Raw genomic sequence first — 20,522 nt, forward strand, 5'->3', positions numbered from 1 at the left:
ATCCAGAGGCTAAAATCCTGGGGTTTTTTGAGAATAATAATAAAACACCTGCTGATTTCAGTACAAGCACAATATTTATCATGAAGTTGTGTGAATTTGAGTGAAGTATCTATTTACAAATGTATGTTCTTGTGTGATGAAGACCACAATCAATATTTACCTTCCTAGGCTTGAGAGAGAATTGATGGAAAAAAAAATCCCATTTATCTGAAATAAACTCAGGAAAATCAAAGGTTGTTGAATGGGATTTTTAATGACCCTCACTGTACTGCAGAACAGTTTGCTGCTTTTTGACCAAAAGCGTTTCTTTTGTTCTACTTTTTAAAGTAGAACATCTTTAACTACTTTTCGTCACCTCTTCCTGCTTATTTCAGCTGCTGATTGATTCGATTACAAAGCCTTTTTTATCAAAGTTGGTCTCAACTCCAGGTCCAAAGACTGGCTTACCAAAGTGTTTGGAATTCTTGTCAAGGACAGGAGTGGCTTTATTGAGGAAGATGAACTGAATTAACCAAACAAAAGATGTGTTTTATTGTCTAAAAATGCAGGATGAGATCAGAAATACTCCCTTTCCTTCTCTCTTTGGATGAGAGACACTCATGTGTGTGCATGTGTGTGCACACGTGTGTACGCTTGTGCTGAAGGAGCTACAAGACAAGTAATGAAGGAAAGGCTGGATCACAACAAGAAAATACTCTGATAGCACTAAAATATTCATTTCAGGTAGGGATAACTACACAAGACTGTGAAGATAAAAATAGCTGTTCTGCTAGAGTTTGTTTTTTATTATTGCAAGATTTTTTACTAGACTGAATTCAAAGGGCTATTTTCCTCTCATCTTTCTTTCTATCGCATGAATTCGACCTTCCAGATCATATTGATCTGACTTTGAAGTTAAAAAGTAAGGTTAGAAAAATTCTTGCCACTCTGAAGAGTGTACATCTTAGGAGAAAAAAAGGAAGGTAACACAGGAGGGAGGATGAATCCTGCCACTACAGAATCAGTTTTAATTTTGCCTTTTTAATCCAATGAAAGAAAAATGGCATCAAGGATTTTTATGTTACGTTTCTTTCCTTTATTGTCACTGAAGTTAGAGGAAGTTTTGCCATTGAATTCAAAATTATTTACAAAGACCTTTTGAAATAGTCTCAAGAATTGAATCAGGCTTGGAATTTTACAGCTATTACCAATAACAAACTCTAAATGCTTTCGATACTATGTCTCACTCATTTGTCCTCTCACCTTTAACAGACTTTTCCTGCAGAATTTCTCATCCAGTGCTAGAGCTTTGACTGATGCTGAGACCAAGGCATTCCTGGCAGCAGGTGATAGTGATGGAGATGGTAAAATTGGAGTGGATGGTAAGACTGTCTTTATTAAACGGAGTAGTATCTGCCTTTGAGACTTCCTAATGGTCAGGTCTAGGCAGCTGCCCTGCTCCATACATTGGATGTTATGGGTCTGATTCTGAGGCAGGAGCCAATCTGTTTTGTGCCCTTGGCTACAGGCAGTCAGTCTCTTTTTTCACCTACAGAGAGCTTTTTCAGGACTGGAACTCAAATTGATATATTTATAAAATTTCAGCATATCATTTCACTGCTTTTACTGTTGAACTATGGTATGATGTGACAAATGCAACACTTCCTTTGTCTTAGGTATCTATTAGTGTGAGTATACAATGTACTACCTTTATGGAATGATTATACGAGGAAGAATCATTAGTTTCCCATTTTAACTCTAAAAATTAAGAAAATACTTTTTTGACTGTGTGATTACAAAATGTGGTCCCATTTTATTATTCTTTTATTTCTTTTTCAGAGTTTCAAGCTCTGGTCAAATCTTAACACACAGTCAAGATAAAGACTAAGAGATCTGTGCCATAAACAATCTTTCCTATTGCACGCCTACTATTTATTTACACATTTTGTACCCTGGAAGGTCACGAACGATTGCTGGCAAGTGATTTCATATTGCTGGAAAATATTTCATACAGTGCAAGCACTACCTAAACCACATTCCCCAATGTTTTAAGCAGCAGGTCTTTGTATCACTGGGAGACTGAATTGGAACCACTCCGCTCATCTGAATTTTGGGCATTAAAGATACTAATAAAAGTATTAAGAGAAGGAGAAATTAAAAGCATCTCTGTGGGCCATTTAATTTTCAATATTTGCATAAATAGCTAGCACCTGTTGTAAAAAACTAGAATGAATAAAATGTCCAATAAAACCTGGTTATGGTAACTGGTAGCAGTGGTATATAATCAAGAGGTGTGTTTAATGCTCCATATGTTTTTATGTCATTCTTTATGGAACTGATTATGTTTCATACACTAATTAAATGTCAGGACCTAGGACTAATTAAGCTGTCAATTTTAATATCAGATCAATTGGATCCAAGATGAATCTAGATTACTGAAATAGCAATATATTCAAAATTCTCCGAGGACTTACTCACCATCCTGCCCACATGATGGCACTATTGTTCCACTTACAAGACGTTAAAACAGTATTCTATCTGCCTGAATTGATTCAAGTCAGAACGTTTCCAGTATCCCACCTGCCCACTTCTGTTGATGACTTAGTTTTGCCAGATTAAATCACCTCTGAACACAGAATGCTACCATTTTGTTTTTCAAACAAGGGGACCCTATGCCTCAGATGGAGGCATCCTGGGAGCAGGATGGAGGTCTCAGGAAAGGTCTGTGGCACTAGTTTGCAGTTGGGGCATAAGTACCGTTTGTTGGGTCCACTTTGCACACTGAATGCCCTTTACTTCCATCCCTATGGCACCAAATACCCAGCATACCAGCTGCACTCGGCAAGTTGCACACCACGGCACAGAGATACAAAGGAGCAAGACATAGGTCTGCCTGCACAGGGGTGGGAGACAGGAGCCCAGAGCTCCCCTCTGTCAGTAGGAGACTTGAAGGTCTGCACACAGAAAGCCAGAACAGAGATTCAGTACTCTTTAATCATAGCAACATGGTTTATGCTAAAATGAGTTCTTGCAAAATCAATGTATAGAGTGTTAATCGTTACCACAATTCTAGGTTGTTTATTTTGCATGGAAGTGTTGTTACAACCCTTACAGATGCAACTGAAGGCAAAGGGAGATGTGTTTTGGATACAATTAGGTGACAAGCACTTTGAAAAATTAAGTCACTGGTGCTCCATAGTGGCAAATTGGGGCATGTTGCCCCAATAATCAATGTTCTGTTGCTTTCCTCCATCTCAAAACTGAGGAAAACATAATGCCCACATCTCACAGGGTTGTAAAAAATGCATAAATATTTGTGAGGAACGTATAATACAATGAAGAGCACCATTCAAAAATTGCTAAAATATTTATATTTTTTCTTTACAGAGTGAAATAGCAAGCCAAAATAAGGAATGAGAAGAATGTGAAATTCTGAACAGTTGCTCATTAACTGAAAGTCATCCAGTTTGTACACTGAGTTCCGGTTCTGACTGAAAAGTAAGAGTGTGATAATGTCATCGTGATTTTTTCATAATACAAACACACACAGCAATCAAATTAGGTTACAAAAATTAACTAATTGCTAACAGTACCTAACTAGACACTACGGTGTATGGGGTTTTTTTAGGCTTACACATGTGATAAAAATAAACAGACATCCAAACTGCCTTTTAAAAAATCTAGATGACTTTAACCATCCAGAACATTATACTTCCAACATGATAGTTACTCCCATGTACTCTTTTCCAAAAATTTGGAACTCTTGAAAAGTCTGTTCTCAAGCATTAATATTGCAAAAACCTGTACAATGACTGTCTCGTATTGTATTTGTTGGAGCTATTTAAGAAGATGTTTCAGTACTTGCAGATCAAAAATGTTCATTTCAAAATTATCTGCTAATGCTATAGTGGTTCTGATGCATAACACATTTATGATAGGACATTATGGAGAAGGAAGGAAACATCAATACAATGCTGGGGATATCATCATATTACACAAAATTAAAGCAATCTACAGGATTTTAATGAATACTCAATAATGTGTTCATGCTTTAGACATTAGCCAAAAATATGTTTCCATTAACTCTAATGAATTAACCAGGCCCTAATATTGTAGAATTTACCTTAACAGTAAAAAAAGAATTATCCAAACAAATTCACATTTATGATTTCAGTGTCATCTCAGGAGAGCAATAAACAAAGGAAATTCTGAGGAATTAGTAACTGCAGTCTGATTGCAGGGCTAGAAACTCTCATTATTGTCAGAAAATGCTACGTATCTCAGCTGATATTATGTTTTATATTTTCACCATGTAATATGGGTCACTTGAAGATCTTCAAGCATGATACCAATATTAATGGCTACATGAGAGAGAAAGGCACAGACAGTTCAGATAACTTTTGACTTAGCAGGCAGCTCCTTTTTTTAACCACACTTACTTCCACACTGATTAGCCTGCTAGGTCTACAAATCTAAGACAATTTCACCACTTACCATTCCATTAAGAACAGTAAAAAATTAATGACAAGGTAAGTCTGATATCAGCTTCAGTGATCACTTCAGAAAGTTAAGAAGAGCTTGTGACTAGAGACGTTTATAGACCTTTCCTTCTTTCAGTATTACCACTAAGCAGACTGGTGGAAAAAATGGTTTTTTTTCTGTCTGCAAGAATTCTTTCTTTTCTCTTTCCTTTCCTTTTCTCTTTGCTTTTTTTCTCTTCTTTCCTTTTCTTACCTTTTCTGTTCTCTTCTTTTCTTTCCTTTTCTCTTCTTTCCTTTCCTCTTCTTTTCTTTCCTTTTCTCTACTTTTCTTTCCTTCCTTCCTTCCTCCCTCGCTCCCTCCCTTTCCCTCTCTGTCTCTCACTCACACAGGCTGTCAGGTACTGTGACATTTCTGTAACTGCTTATCATGTGCTTTAAGAAAGCTCTTCAAATTGTGCCTGTAAGGCCACAGCTGGAAAGACTGCCACATGATCAGAAACATACATTCCCAAACAGCTCCCTCAAGGTGAAGAATGCTCTTCTGGAATCATAAATTTGGAGGTCTGAGACCATGGCCTGTTTTCTGCAAATGTTTCTATCCAACCCTTTCCACCAGAATCCCTAAATATGTGGTTGCCTTTTGTCAATGGCATTTTGTCACATGCTTTATGCATGTGTTTTAAGTGCTTGTCTGAATCTAGACACCTGCTTCTCCTTTATTTAGAAGGCCATTTCTGTTAAACAAGTGACTTTTGATGATTACTTATGTTAAGGTTAACTCCAATTATAGGGTATTTTTACTTTATACCTCACTAAGGGTTATACATCCCCCTACTGCTAAAATCAATGGCAGAAATCCCACTTGACATCAATGAGGACAGGCAGTGAATATAGAAATAGTTGGAAAGTGCTATTTGCTTTATTTTACCATGGCTTCTTACACTGTGGGTCATAACGAAATACAACCATGTGCAAAAAGTCTTTGGTAACAGTATAGTACCACTGTACATATCTTTTACATGTCACAAAAGGCAGCATCCAGATTATTTCACAGCTTCCAACCTTAGGGCACAGTTATTCTTAAAATACGCAGAAAACCTGAACAATTTAGGCTTATAAAGATCACTCCATTTGACACTAGCTATAATGCTGACAGCAGATGGAAACATCTTAGACCATTACATTCAAGATCAGAGACAGAAAATTGTGTTACTGAGTCACAGAAGCACTTGCAAGTGCATTTAATGACAAACACAGAGCATAACAGATGCTAGCAGAGATCTTCCAGGACAGCTTTTTAAGTGAAAAATATCCTGATTGGAACAATCTCTATGAATTAGTAATGCTATTAATCAGTTATGTTAGTCTATTCTGCTATCATTTTCAGACAGAAATCAATCTTATTTACACAGAATGATGAGGATGTAATTTAAACTGGGGAAAATAAACAAGGCATTTCTTCTAATGTGAGACAAGTACCTGTCTTCGTTTAGCTCTGGACTCACATTGGTGCAGGATGTATCTTGTATCTTGGATTCTACAGTCTAGATCTCTGCTCAGTACTCTGGGTAATATCCTTGACTTGCTGCAGGGAAAGAAAGCTTTGTCACTGAGGCTTCCAAGGCCTGGATTTCATTCTTCATTGTAATAATGCACGGTACCAAAAAAAGTCAAATACTAAGCCATGTTCTTAAACTTCTCTGTTAAACATGGTAAAAGACTATGGCCCAAGCAATCACTCAGACTGGATCCTGTAATTATTTCTATATGATTAAAGCATGTGCCTTCCGAGTAACTTGAAGTGGCAGGATATAAATAATTTTGTTTTAAAAGCTCTTTTCAGTGGTTATAGCTATTTTCACACTAAGATTCTCTGCCATCACCATTGAGACATCAAAATTAATGATCAACCACACAGGTTACTCAATAACTATTTTAGTTACTTCCAAACTCATTACAAAGGCAGAATCTGTTATCCAGGATCATGATACAATTGTTCTGGCCCCAACACAACCAGGGCTGAAAGATGGAGTTGTATGGGTTTTAGAACAGCTGCTACAGCATCTCTTTACACTGCTGTAGTTGGTCTCAGGTTAACACCTCTCCTCTGATCTCACCTGAGACAACTGCTGATGTTTCTTTTGCATTGGCTTGAAGTCATGTCTTTGGTTGCTTGCCACTGCTAATTAACTCTGTACTTTATACCAAACAGAACACAAAGAGTGCAAAAGTAGTCCACAACCTGACAATGATTTACTGAAACACAATTTTCCTCTGTTTATTAGGGAAGTGAACGGTTCTTGATTTGAAAGCAGTTGTTTTATATGTTTAGATTCCTAGCAAGAACATATCAATATGAACATTCTGTATTTCTCAGAACTACACCTTCAGGTATAATTCTGGAAGTCTGAAACAAAAAAAAAGGGCTTTAATATTCCTGTACATACTGTGCATAAAGACACCTCAGGGAAAACAACAGAAGTAAAGTACATAAATCTTGAGATGAACAATTCAATAGCACTTTCAGATGTCCTCAGTAGAGAAAAAAAAAAAAACAAAAAACAAATAAACAAACAAATTTAGTATTTTTTCTTTAATTTCACAGGAACAAGTGCTAAACGTTCCCGGAGACTGTGCAATACTCAGATTCTGTACCAGATTTTGCACTATTGTTAACTGCTCATTACCTAGCAGCTGTTGTTCTTGTTGAATTATTACATATTTTCTTTATAGCATTACATTGCTTGCATAATATCTTTTAGAAAATTTATCTCGTAGATCTCAGTTTCTGAATGCCTAAACTGATTACAATCACCTAAGCTAACACATAATCCAGAAGTAAGGAAAACAAGCAGATAATTTAGCTGTAAAATAGTTATCTAGTTAAAACATCCTTTTCTATAATATACTCATCCCCCTTATTTCATTCTAATTGTAGTGGAGAGAAACCTGTACTTCAGATGAAGTGTCATTAATAAATAAATAAAAACCAGTAACCCTAGATTCCCACCTGTATCAATATACAGTGACATCAACTTGATTCTGAAATTCAGCTCTTTTAGGCTTTTGTAAATCATCTTTCAGCCAGGATTAGCATCACTTTTGTCATCAGTGTTGAATTTCAAACATTAAAAGATCCCTTTGTAAGCAATAATAGCTAACTTATTGCAGCAATTAGCTCACTTTTATTTGAGACCGTATTTTAATATAATCCTAATTTTGGCTACTTTACTACTGTTGAACACATGTAAAAACAGTTCAGCACCCTGTGGGCCATGGCAGAGTGTATGAGGTAAGCAGATGCCATTCTTTGAGCATTTGGTGGTTATATTTTAATACAGTGCCTGAATTAGGCACAGACATATTTTGAGCTTGAGTACTATATACTCACCTTGATCTCGTAATTTTCCTCTATTTCATTTCAATTTCCTCATTCTCATTAGCTTTTAATAACTAGTGTTGTATGGCAAGTCAAACGTTTAAACGAAGCAAGCAGTTCAATGAGCAATGTGTAGGAGCAAGCAGAAATAAAGGAAACCTACTATAAAGTAACATCTATGTCACTATCACAGAGGTCTAAAAAAAAAACCTTTTCTCTAGAAACATCTTGGCAGTAAAAATGTCAGGAGGAATCAGTAAAAAAAACTTCTGTTAAAACTCGTATCAACTTGAGATTATCATGAAGGAGAAAATTCACAACAGAGTGCAAAATGTACCTACAAGGATGAACGCTATTGCAAGATGATTCCATAGAAAGCACAGTATGCGCTTCATTCCCACTGCCACTGTCTGATAAATCATAGTATCATGCAAATCTCAGACAGAAAGCAATATGAATATATAGTACTGAATGAAGATAAATGGAAAGAACACTAAAAGACCTGAAATCGGATCTTCAACAAATCAGCATGTTCCATTTGTTTTAATCAGAGAATACTAATTTACAACAGCCCATGTTTCTTAGGTTTGATAGGAAAGAGTTCTTCCAGATTACTATAAACAGTTTTCCTACTGAAAGAGATAGAAAAGAGCATTCTTTCATTACTAGATAGCTGATATTTGGAATTAAAGGTAAGTCTGATTATCTGTGATTTATGCCACCTTCTTCTGCATACAAAACAGGTAGCAAAAAAGGTAAGTATCATTAAATTATGTCTGCTTTTTTGTGTTAATTACAGCTTGTATTTCTCTACCCAAATTCAGACAAACGGGTGCTATGGAACAAACGCTATGCTTGATACTCTTCTCACTGTCATTAAACCAATCACGAGCAAACCTACTGTAGTCCATTAACTTACACCAAGGCTTAGATATATTACTACTCTACTCCACAGCATAGTTTGTAACTTTTGCTACTATAAAAAGTATTACTTGTTCAGCATACCATGCTATTTCCATTCATTAAAAAATAAAACAATGCTCATGTGTTAGGAGAACATTACTTTACATACCACAATACGCTGTTACATGATAAATTCTAACCAAATCACATGTGGTTTTTATTGGTCTTCCAGCTATAATTTTGTCCCCTTAAACATGGAAATAGATTTTTGTCTGAGAAGGAAAACCCCATATCTGGGTTCTCAATTTGCTTAAGTTTTTTTCCCCAAAATTAATGCTCTTGAAATAGATAATAAACCCCCAATTATTTATATTATGTATATAATTATTTATATAATACCTACAATTATAATTTCACATTAAGGAAATAGTTTGAGAGTGTGTGTTTTAAAATGTATGTAAATATCTCCACACTAATAAAGTCTGATTCTTACAACTTCAAGTAATTCTAGTATTGATTTAACGTCATTTAAAAATATTCAAAATAGATTATTAAGTTGGCCAGCTGATTATACATCACCTTCCAAGGAATACAGGCAACAAGATTAGCTTATTCAGCTTTACCTAGTTTCAGAGTTTTGCTGTCACTGAAGGCACTGGTTTCTGTTCTACCCCTAATTAGGGACAGCAATGTAATTTAGAAAATGGTCAGAAAATATGAAATGAAGCTTACTGTAGAAAGATAACCCCAAATTATAGCATGCTTTCCTCATCCTAGTGACAAGTTATCTTTGTCAGAATGACACATTGTCACCTCTGATCCTCCATCTCCAACATCCTTTATAGATTCCAAAGGATCAACACACTTAAGGAAGCCAAACTATTTTCTTTTCATAAGGATTTGACTGCTGGAGTCATCTTCCAATGACCGAATTTAAGGTCCAGAGGTTAACTGAAAATCTTTAGCAGACTTGGAGATTGAAAGGCTATGTTTTGATGGCAGAGTTGCATTTAATTAAGCACAGGTGGATTTATTAAAAAAAACCCCTTTCTTCTTGTCCATATTATCATAAGATATAAATAGAAAGAAAAGTTTAATTAGTTAAGGAAGAAATTTGAGCTAGGTCTCAAATCAAACATTTGATCCATGAAACGGTAACCTAAGTAGTGGTTATTGTCACCTTTTGAATCCTTTATAAGCCAGACAGGCAAGCCAGAGCCAACATCACTATTTTGCCTGGTATCTCCTCAGCTATTTTTCCTTTACCTAGCTGAGAAATCTATAAAGGTGAGCAGCTGACTTGATATTAATTAAATTAAATTACTGTGCAGAGCTGCACCAGTAGTAAGTACAATAACCACTGTTCTAAGATTTTTATTTTAATTGATGGAATTACATATGGATGGACCTTATATAGATAAGTATCAGTTTTCTTTTTATTCTTCAGAGCTGTTGGGGGAGAACACAGAAGCAAACCTTCTTGACTTGCTTTTTTCCACTGCATATACTGTTGTGTGTATTGCCAGATGCCATGCATTCCAGTAAGACTAATTATTAGATTAACAGTTACATAGTTTTAAAATGTGCTGTACTTAAGTAGGATGTGGGTAAATGATAAAAAATTGGTCAACTCACAACATCATTTACTTACTCCATCTCATTAAAAAGTATTATTTCAGCACTACGATTTTTAAGGAAGTAATGTATTAATCTTCTACTTTGTTTAGGAATAGCAGTGATATCAGTTTGATCAATTAGATTCATCTACCCTTAGAAGTCTTGTTAGCCATATAATATTGTTCTAAACACAGAAAAAACTGTTGTAAGATGCAATTGCATTTCACAAATCTGTTTGCCATATACTATTTTGCACAGGTTTAAAATGAGCCTTACAGACATTCTAAGCCCTTCTGATATTGCTGCTGCTCTGCGGGACTGCCAAGGTGAGAAAACAATTAAAACTCAAAAATTCTATTATTTTGAGTAACAGATGGCAAGTTTAATTCAGTCCCAAAGGAATACTGAACAAGCACATACTGTAAACAGATTTCTGTAATCTCTTTACTTAGCTGTCACAGTATATTTGTTCATGACTGGTTTATATTGTCAGTTTGTTATTTATCCCCATGTGATTTTTTTTTTATGTTTAGGAGGTTATGGTGCAGTATGGCAAAATTCATTCTTTGACAGGCTTTGTCTATCATTCATGTTTAGAACAACTAAAATGTAACAAAGCAGCATCCTCAGACCGTTAGGAACAGTGAACGCAGTGGTCTTGGGTTAATTTGTTTATTAATTTATTTTCAGCTCCAGATTCCTTTAGTCCCAAAAAATTCTTTCAGATCAGTGGGATGTCTAAAAAGAGTAGCAGCCAGCTCAAGGAGATCTTCCGGATTCTCGACAATGATCAAAGTGGCTTTATTGAAGAAGATGAACTCAAGTAAGGCTTTTCTGTGTTAATTATCTAGAGGCTTTCCAAATATCAGTATTTTTTTCTTTCCAGAACTGTTCTGTAAATGTGAGCAGAAGTTATATTCAACACTGATAAAACCTTCAGCTGATTGTGAAAGTTGTCTTTAAGCAGATAATCCGTACAGAGAAGACAAATTAGTAAATACCTCCCTTTATGCTCAGTATAGAAAAAAATAACTCCCTGGGGCTGGATTTTGGTAGTGGGCAGAATCAATTGTATCAGGGCTGGATTTACAAAGCAGAAATGTATATCACTGATTTAGACCATCAGACAAAGCAGTGTTTGGAGGACTTGGCTACTGTGGTAAATTATTTATAGATAGCTATCAGTTTGCTTACACAACTAGCATAAAAGAATAATGTAGTGAGAAAATCATAATCAAAGTTGTTTTCTTCCTAGGTATTTCCTTCAGAGGTTTGAGTGTGGAGCCAGAGTGTTAACCACCTCAGAAACCAAGACCTTCTTGGCAGCTGCAGATCATGATGGGGATGGTAAAATTGGGGCCGAAGGTATTAACTTATTTATATACAGAATAAGGCTGCTCAGGGTGTGTTGTAAATTATGTGTGATTCTCTATTATGTTGATGGTACAACAGACCTCCAGTGATTTTACTGAAACCCTTGCAGCAGCAACCTGATAAAGGGCGGACCCAGGCCCTGATCTCACAGATTCATCTCTGCAACTGCTTTTGCACAAGGAAGTAAAAAAAACCCACCTGGGCTGCCCTAAGGAACCTTCTCATTGCCACTCATTCACAAATTTCCAGTTGTTTTGAAAGGAGCCGCCCCTTATTTCTCCTCCCACTTACTCTGATGTGAAGCAGCACTAGTGTCACTTGTGATACACAAATATAAAATCAAGAACAAAGGAACCAGCTCTACACAGGAGAATCAACAGCACATACATTAGCTCATTTACAGCATTTATCTCCTGACAGAAATTCCACTAGTCAGTGAAATCATTCATAATATGCAAGAGCTAGCAGCACATAGTTCAATATTTGTTTTGCATAATAAGGAGAACAGAATGATCAAATGTCACTACCCCAACACGACAACTCACAGCAGGCTCTATGCATGGGGATGGATGCTATTTATCTTCTCTGGCAGGTTAAGGACCAGATAGCAAGAAACAGCTGGTTTAGGAAGCCACATATTGCACTCACCCCATGGAAATGCCAGTGTAATTTAATGGCTGCTCAATGTAGAAACCTCCCAATCTAATAATTCCATATTCCTGTAGCTCATTTTGAACAGGAAGCACACGTTCACACAAAAGGCTTGCAGCCAGTGGCAGCTCGCCCCATGAGAGAAGCAAGCTGCCTGGACGAGCTTGAAAGGGGCTTAGGGAATAGCACGCAGGGAATGTGCTGGCGTGCAGATTCCCGAGCTTGCTGTGCTAGGAGGACAGAACTCTTCTGTTTCTTTCTTTGGACGGAATTAAATCCAGTTCCTTAGCAAATGTGCCAGAATAAACACACATGATTTATGAAGCTATCTATATACTAACGCAGTCATTTAGGGACGGGACTGATCAGACACCCTAACTCACAGAAGCCTAACGTTTAAGAGATCTTCCAAATAACAATATCTTATTGTACAACACAATGCTTCAGTATCATACCACATGGAACCGCACTATGTTTTTGGCTTTAGACTGTGCTCTAAATCAACACTTCTCAACTGCTGATGCATTACAAACAGCTAATAAGACACATGGGCTTGCTTTTTGTTCTTTTACTTCAGCTCTTAGCTTATTCTTACTCAAATTCCATATTAGCCATTCCATTATTTTTGCCCAAGATCAGTATTATGCAAAGAGATGGCTAAAACTACCTTGAACATTTTATTCTTGCTTACAAATGTCAGCAAAACACTGCCTTTCCATCTGCTGTTTAGAAGAGGACATTTAGACAATGTCTCTCTTCCATACAAGTTTCTTCTCCTCTGATTATCTATCAGGTAATCATTTTCTGTTCATTCCTACTCTAAATCTCTTGATAAGCCACTAATCTTTTAGTCCTAACCCTTTCATTTTAATATTTCTACTGTAAATTTTCTCTTATCTTCGCAGAATTCCAGGAAATGGTGCAGTCTTAGAGGTTCAAAAGGACCAGGCAAGATAAAATTGGGATGAACCTACATAAGACACTCCAAAACCTTGAAAATCAGGAGTCCCTGATTTATCTTGACAGTGTCTGTTATTTCTTCATTGACTTAGCAACATAATGAAACACTGATTAATGATTTTTTTCATTGTGTGGACCATTTACCATGTTCTAAACTCTACTTTAGCAGACACTTCCCTTAAAAATAACCAATAAAAATTAATCATATAGAGTAGCTTGTGTCTATTTTTCTGATTGCTAAATGTGTGAATTCTTAAACTAAAAGTGTTAATCCCTCCAAGATCTTGATTTTATCAGACCTTCATATATGGAATATCTTTTGAAATCAGTGGGAGTTCTGTTTACAATAGGCCTTCTGAATTAAGCTTGAAGTTCTCAAAACACTCAGATCTTCATCAAAGACTAGGAGCTCAGACATACTTGTGAAGTAGGTGAGGATAAAATCTCTCACTGGCTTCCACGTGAAAAGCAGTCATACATTTTTGCTTAAGAAGTGGTTTCTGCATGAGAATGTTGCAGTTTCAAACCTCTCTTTTTACATTAGCCAATTAAAAGAAGAAAGTAAAAACCACATGCTTTCCTGCAGAAAGAATTAAAAGGAAAGCCTTTGTGGACTTGAGGTTTCAGATAACTGTAAGGCTTTAAAAAGCAGCGGAGAAGTAAAAGATGGTATTTTCTAGCTTTCCTAAGTGGGAGACTAAAAGTGCAGAGGAAGAATTTGTAGAAATGAATGTTGAGAATGCTCCAACGTACTCTACCCAATATTTCCAGGCTATGTCTGCCATATTAAAAATGTCCTTTACAAATGCATCCATCTCTGGGGATGCTGAGGAAATGTCTTTTTATGAACAAACAACTCAGTCATTAGAAAAGTGATGTTCAGATGCTCTGATGGAGTATTTATATATTCATTTGCTTTCTCAACATTAACAAGTGCTACGTACTGCAGTTCACACACATGCAGCTTGTAGGAGTCACTAGAACACAACAGAAGCCTTTTCAGCAAGGTGAATGGTTTAGTCACTGCAGTTTTAATGCATTTCTTCCTTTGCTGCAAGTGACTACATTCAAAATTAACTGCATTTTTTTCCTTGTCAAATGTCTCTATAAATACTGGTAATTGTGCAGAAAAATACCAAAACCAGAGCTGAACTGTTTATGAGATAACCAGCTATTGCTGGGAAAAAGACTAAAGAATCTGAATGCGCTTGCAAGAAGGGCTATATGTCTTTCAGAGCAACAAAGTCACAAAGACAGAGTCCATATGGCTAAGGGGCCCATATGCTAGGCCCTTTTCTCTCTCGCAGCCTGTATTTCGCAAACCTAACAAAACAGCAGTTGAAAAATTCCTGTTGGCCTCAAACTTGTTCATCATTGACGCAAAAGCAGTTAAAAGAAATAAATTTCTCCTTTACTCAGTGTGAAAAAAGGTTCATGGAGTGCCATCCTCCAAGGCACCCTAGACAGCTGCACCAATACCAACTCTATAACGATTCATCCCTGAATACACACCTTTATGTCTTCTCTGCAGCCATCAACTCTTTTGGGAGCCAAGTACTGGAGAACCATCAAAGAAACATCTACCACCTTCTAAAAAACAAACCATGTATATATTAATCTATAAGTTTTAACAGTTGACAGTTGAAAACAGATTTTTATTGTCCCATTTCAAAATGTTTTCAAGTAGCCTAATTCGGGGTACAAGTTGTTTGCAAGCTGGTATACTCAGCACACCTGAGAATTTGATGTGGTTATCATATTTTTCCTTTTATTGTGCAAAAATAATCCAAACTGATAAAAATTACCATTGAATTCTAAGAATGTTTCTTAACATTACAAAATATGCTCACCTGGCATAAATCACTAGAGTATCAATGACTTAAACAGAGCTACTCAGATTTACACAAGCTGAGCATCTGACCCAGGATGATTCTCATAGCATAAGATGGATGTCACAGGATATTCACAAGAAATAAAGTGTGTTCTTGGCAATGAAACCAGTCTGATGACAGAAGGGACTTGGACTAGTTCACATGTAAGTAACAAATGTCACTCTCCATTTTACTGACAATTGAGTGCCCTGAGCTTGACCAATCATATTGCATCAGGCAGCAAATGCATGTAAAAAAAAAGAATTTTCCAGTTGCTGCCACACTCTGAACTCTAGCTCCTCTCAGTGTCCCAGACTTTGCACCATTGACCTAGACAAAGAAACCCAGAGGCAAAGTACAAATTCTGCTATTCTCCACTAAGATGCAATGCATTGCTGGAGCAGGTCACTGGACAGAGCGTGGACAGAAGATTCATGCAGTGCCCTGGCCTACAACAAATTTGTGAGTGAAATTATAACTTTCTTCATTTCCCAGAAAGAGGAAAGTATCACGGCTGTCTGCATCTGAAGTTCCTGTTAAACATGTGAACTACAAAATGTACTAAAGCTCAATAAAGAGGCAAGGAAGCACTTCTTGGCCTGACACATATCTTTTTAAGTAGTTTGTATGTAAAAGCCTTAGAAAAATCTTATTCATCATCACTAATTCAAACCATGTCTCAATTGTATTCAATAATAAGCTACAAATCGCACCAAACAGAAAAAATACAACCCACATACTCTACTTAAGATATTCTGAGATCTCCCTAACATCCAAAGCATTGCAGTTAAACGAACTGTTCCACGCACTTCCATCAGGAAAAGAGTACCTTAAAAAAACTTAATAGTACAGCACCTACTCCAGTAGATTACTGTTCTCTGTGGAAGAACATTTTAAGTAAAGGAAAACTTTTTGACTTGCAGGATTTCTGAAGTGGAAGAAACTTTTAAAGTTAAAATTTACTACTCCCCCAGAATCCTTGAAATGCTAAATCATACTTTTGAATGCTCTTGTAAAACACGTAATAGAGATAACTCAAACTGGATTTACTCACTGACAGAGATATCTCTCTGCTACGTGGCCTGAAACAAAATGTCATCAGGAAGCCTCCTGCTAGACACATGGTATGCAGAATTCCAATTGTTTCAAGCAGGGACTTGTAACTGAAAAAGCTCCTGGGCAGGGCTTTATTGACTAACATGGAAGGAAAAACTAAATATATTTACCATATTTAACCATCATTTAGCATGTGGATATGGGTACTCACTGAAGGGAATGAGCAACCACTTTCTATAATCATATATTTAATGAATGGGATGGAAATAAGGACTGCGTTAATAAACTGTATTCACTACAAAGACTTGACATGAGAGGCAGCATTCAGAAATCCACTATTACTGACAATCAGGCTTACAGATTGCAAAGAAAGTTGCAACTAGTTATCAGAACTATCACTTGTACATTGTATACTGAAATTATTCACTACACACAACTATAAAAATACATTTTTAGAAAATACCAGATTACTTGTGATTCCATTAAAATACAGGTCTCCAACATTACATTTCATGTTCACATTATTTACCTCATAATACCTTGTGCCATGCTACCCTGCCTGTGAATAGTTAACATTAAAATATAAAAGAATAAACAGTGGCTTTATTCAACCTCTAAGCATAAAAAACACCATGCCTTAAATATGTCAATCCATTATATCATTCTTCATATAATTCTCTAACTTCTTGCTGTGATCAGCAGGGAAATAATTAACATATTACTATAATTCATCTTCACAGCTGAAATACTTTTAACTATCCCCTTCCTCATGCTCACTTCCCAGCCTTTCTTTCACATGTACTACAGATCCAGGCTAGTAAAAACACCTAGGCATTCCTGTTAAACACATTAAATAAATCAAAACATTTAAATACCTCAAGTTTTGCATTAGTTTTTTATTATTATTCAGTGACTTTGTATCCTTAATCATAATCAAAACTAGTGTAAAGTTACTACCTTCCTTTATGAAATTTCTGATTCTGCAAAGCAAATACATCCATTATTAAACAACCTCTACTCACTGTGACACTCGGTTGCTCACATTCCTTGACATCACACTAAGAAGAAATCTGGGGGAGATGAATGATACTCTTAGCAGGACCCCTACCTCTAGCTGCAGCATTGTGTTTCCACAGAGAGCTACAAAGGCCTGTTACAGTATTAACAAAGTGCGCAGCCAGGGATACACAGGCATTCTGCTTTTTGCTGGATCACAATACTATTTTGTAATTGATTTGCTGAACTAATCCCAGACTGCTGAGTCTACACATTTGTTAACACATTTAGACCACATACTGTCAATGGAACAGCTATTTGAACTGTCAGCTGTATTTATTTACAGCTGTCAGCTCTAACACCCAGTGATTTATAGTATACCTTTGTGTTAAGTCTGCTACTATGCAGCTGATAGAAATGCTCAAAATAGTACCTAGAAATAGCCTCAACACACAAAAAAGTACAACAATGCTGAAGATACTATTTCTTACCTCTACATATTTTTTTAATAAATTGGAAATCACCCTTAAAGTTTTTAATTATTTGTCTCAATGCAGGGGTTATCCTGTCAAATTCCCAATGTACTTATGCAGCAGTTTAATTTTACATAATCATGGGCTAAGAATCACATTTCAAACTCGGGGTGATCTGATGCCACTTTGCAAATGTCAAGGTGTGGTGTTACTGCACATACAATTAAGAAGATGGGGTGAAATTGGAACCACAATAGAAGTTTCTTCCTGCCCTGTGAATTTGTACATTAGAAATGTAATAATTTAACTGAACGTTACCACTTACTTTTTGTAGATTCTCACAAATACTTCCACTAAAAGCAATGTCAAGTTACAGATGAGGTTGCACTGAGTAGAATTATATTTTAGCAATCATTACACATACACTAGTTCCCTTCCTAGGGAAAGTTTGGCACAGAAACACTTTCCTTAGCAATCACCAATTACAGTAAGCATCCACTGTCCAACCATATATGCCTCCACAATATATCCCTTGCAACAGTATTTATATTACAGCAGTAAACAGGCACCCTATTCATAGAGCAGAATCTCTATCATGTGAAGTCCTGAACAAACACACATCCAAAGGTTTAACCCAACACAAGCCAAAATCTACAGTCACTGCAGTGTTATAATTTCTTTGGTACGAAACTAATTAACTTGACTATCAATATAACCAATTTTAAGAACTTCCAAGTTTTGCATTAAGTAGTATAAAGAAATTAATTCTCCCTCCAGTCTGCAGACCTGATCACCACCATACCTCCCCCCCCCCCCCAGTATAGCACATGGAAAGCAGGGCAACTTTGGTTTTTTCATTTTATCTATTCAGTCCTGACTGGATGTTCGCAGAAATGGCATCAGCCCTGTTGCAGCCTTCAAACAGACAGACCATAACTCTAAAGGGCTAATTTGTGCACACTGCTGAATTTTAACTCAAAACTGTAGGGTAGGAAGTAAGAATGACTGTATTTGGTTGCCTTGTCCTGACACATTTAGCCTGATCCCACTCAACCCCTGCTCAGGGAAACTCTATGGAGCTCAGGACAGCAGCAGGACCTTCCCTCATCCTCCTTTCCTGTGCTGGTAAGAGGCAGGAGTCCCCTTCCGGTGTGGCCTCTCTGAAAACACCTGCATTAAATTATAAATCAGATTCTCTCTGCAATTTGGAAACACTTTCTACAGCTCTTTGAGGCCTGGCCGGCACTGACTGGGAATGCTTTGTCTGCTGCTATGGCTCAGCCTGGTGGGTGGCTCCTACCTGTGCAGACCATGGGGATGTGAGGAGCTGCTCAGCTCTTGAGAGGTTTGGGTTATATAAACACCATGCCTGTGGCAGGAAAGGTGACACCCAAGGTGGTGATGAGCTCTGCACCCATACTACATTCACATGAATTCATGTATTCAAACTCCATGTTGAACTAGCCTGAGAGGGCCTCAGCATGGCTGCTCATGTGGTTCACCACACCTCAGAGCCAGCACCTCCATTTTGTGCCTCACAGCAGGCAGCTCCCTCCATTTTGTGCCTCCCCTCCCTCGCATGAGGCAGCTGCCTCCCTCAGACCAGGTACCAGGAGGGTTTGCAGCCATGGCATGGCAGTAGGTATGTGAGACAGAGCTGCACACCTGCTCTACCAGCCCAGGGGGAAATGGTGGTCATTTCTCTCTTGCTTACACCACTCACTTTTTGAGTACAGACATTAAATATTAAACTACTGCAGTCTTACAGCATCTTTATTCCACACGGTGCTCATACAGCACTTGAATTACTCAAGTAAGCCATCAGCTGCTAAGGCTGATGAGGACTATCCAGAATGGCACCACTGGCACTGAAAGTAAATATAACCTAAGAGCGATGATGGGAACCAAAGTAATAACAAAAGCGAAAAATGGAACGCTCAAGAAACACAGTTTTCTTTCAGATTTAATCTGGCATGACTTCAAGAAGGCTTACCAGTACATTTTTCTGAACATGGGGGAATGAGATGTTCAATTGTATCTTTTATACCTTACCTAGGTGTTTATTTAAGCAATTACATAACTTTGTTCAGACTCCTAAACTTCATACTCCTATAGAGAAGCAAAGTGATACATCTCTTACTATGTAGCTGGTTTTACTTCTAATTTAGTTCAAAATGAATTTTTATTAAAACTTGATTGGAAAAGTAACAGAAAAGCTTAGTATTTTGTTAGTTCAATGCCACTATCTTCAATGTGCCAAACAAAAAACCGGAAAAATATTCAGAATAAATATATCTATTTATGGAGAAATAATTACCTGTACTAAGTGATGCTGGATGACATTTCCTTCAGCATATTCAAACTTGTAGTATACCTCATCTTTCAAATCTCGGTTTTACCGCTTAAAACAAAGCGTTTCTACCTTTTTAAGCTGCCAGGCAGCTTTGATGAGATCAGAAGGGAACTGAACTGCGCTGTGTTTGCTCTTCAGAAATGGGGTGTTACGGCCAAGCGGCGGTTTGGCGCGGCAGCACCGCACCGCTGGCCCGCGGCGGGACTGCACGGGAGGGGCTGTGTGCGGTGCTCACGGATCACCGGCCGGGCACAACCTCTTGCTGAGGGAAGACGGGACCCCCGGGACTCCCCCGCCTCCTGCAAGCCCCCCGGCCCCAGGCGGTCACCGGCGCCGCGCCGCCCCGGGTAGACCCTCGCTCCCGCCCAGCGCCTGCCACTCCCCTCCCTGCGGCGGGGGGCGCTGCGGAGCGCCGGGTCCCGCCGGCCC

At 37.5% G+C, this 20,522-nt stretch overlaps 2 protein-coding genes and 1 long non-coding RNA gene across 3 annotated transcripts; 2 read left to right on the forward strand and 1 right to left on the reverse strand.

The window, feature by feature from the left end:
* Nucleotides 1-385: 385 nt before the first annotated feature.
* On the forward strand, nucleotides 386-1,402 carry LOC135315226 (parvalbumin beta-like; the record flags this gene model as incomplete). The annotated part of the gene is made up of 2 exons (XM_064461963.1): nucleotides 386-507; nucleotides 1,252-1,402. Coding segments are annotated over 2 exons (273 nt in total), but the record flags the coding sequence as incomplete, so codon positions are not given.
* A 70-nt stretch (nucleotides 1,403-1,472) lies between these two features.
* LOC135315187 (uncharacterized) lies at nucleotides 1,473-20,433 on the reverse strand. Its single transcript, XR_010374623.1, has 3 exons — nucleotides 20,058-20,433; nucleotides 5,940-6,045; nucleotides 1,473-2,933 (listed from the first exon to the last, which is right to left on the reverse strand). It is a non-coding gene; the product is annotated as an uncharacterized LOC135315187 (long non-coding RNA).
* On the forward strand, nucleotides 10,625-13,527 carry LOC104051463 (parvalbumin, thymic CPV3). Its single transcript, XM_009512512.2, has 4 exons — nucleotides 10,625-10,685; nucleotides 11,050-11,182; nucleotides 11,615-11,724; nucleotides 13,290-13,527. The coding sequence occupies exons 1-4, from the start codon at nucleotides 10,625-10,627 to the stop codon at nucleotides 13,313-13,315; spliced, it is 330 nt and encodes a 109-aa protein (XP_009510807.1). The 3' UTR covers nucleotides 13,316-13,527.
* Nucleotides 20,434-20,522: the final 89 nt, after the last annotated feature.

Source organism: Phalacrocorax carbo, chromosome 10 (genome assembly GCF_963921805.1).
Source record: "Phalacrocorax carbo chromosome 10, bPhaCar2.1, whole genome shotgun sequence".
Lineage (NCBI taxonomy): Eukaryota > Metazoa > Chordata > Aves > Suliformes > Phalacrocoracidae > Phalacrocorax > Phalacrocorax carbo.

What these genes read in the sequence shown, in the direction of transcription:
- LOC104051463 (XM_009512512.2), top strand. Translation starts at nt 10,625, where the DNA reads ATGAGCCTTACAGACATTCTAAGCCCTTCTGATATTGCTGCTGCTCTG. An exon ending in ATTGAAGAAGATGAACTCAA is followed by an intron (nt 11,183 to 11,614) that starts GTAAGGCTTTTC and finishes TTTTCTTCCTAG; the next exon opens with GTATTTCCTTCAGAGGTTTG. An exon ending in TGGTAAAATTGGGGCCGAAG is followed by an intron (nt 11,725 to 13,289) that starts GTATTAACTTAT and finishes TTATCTTCGCAG; the next exon opens with AATTCCAGGAAATGGTGCAG.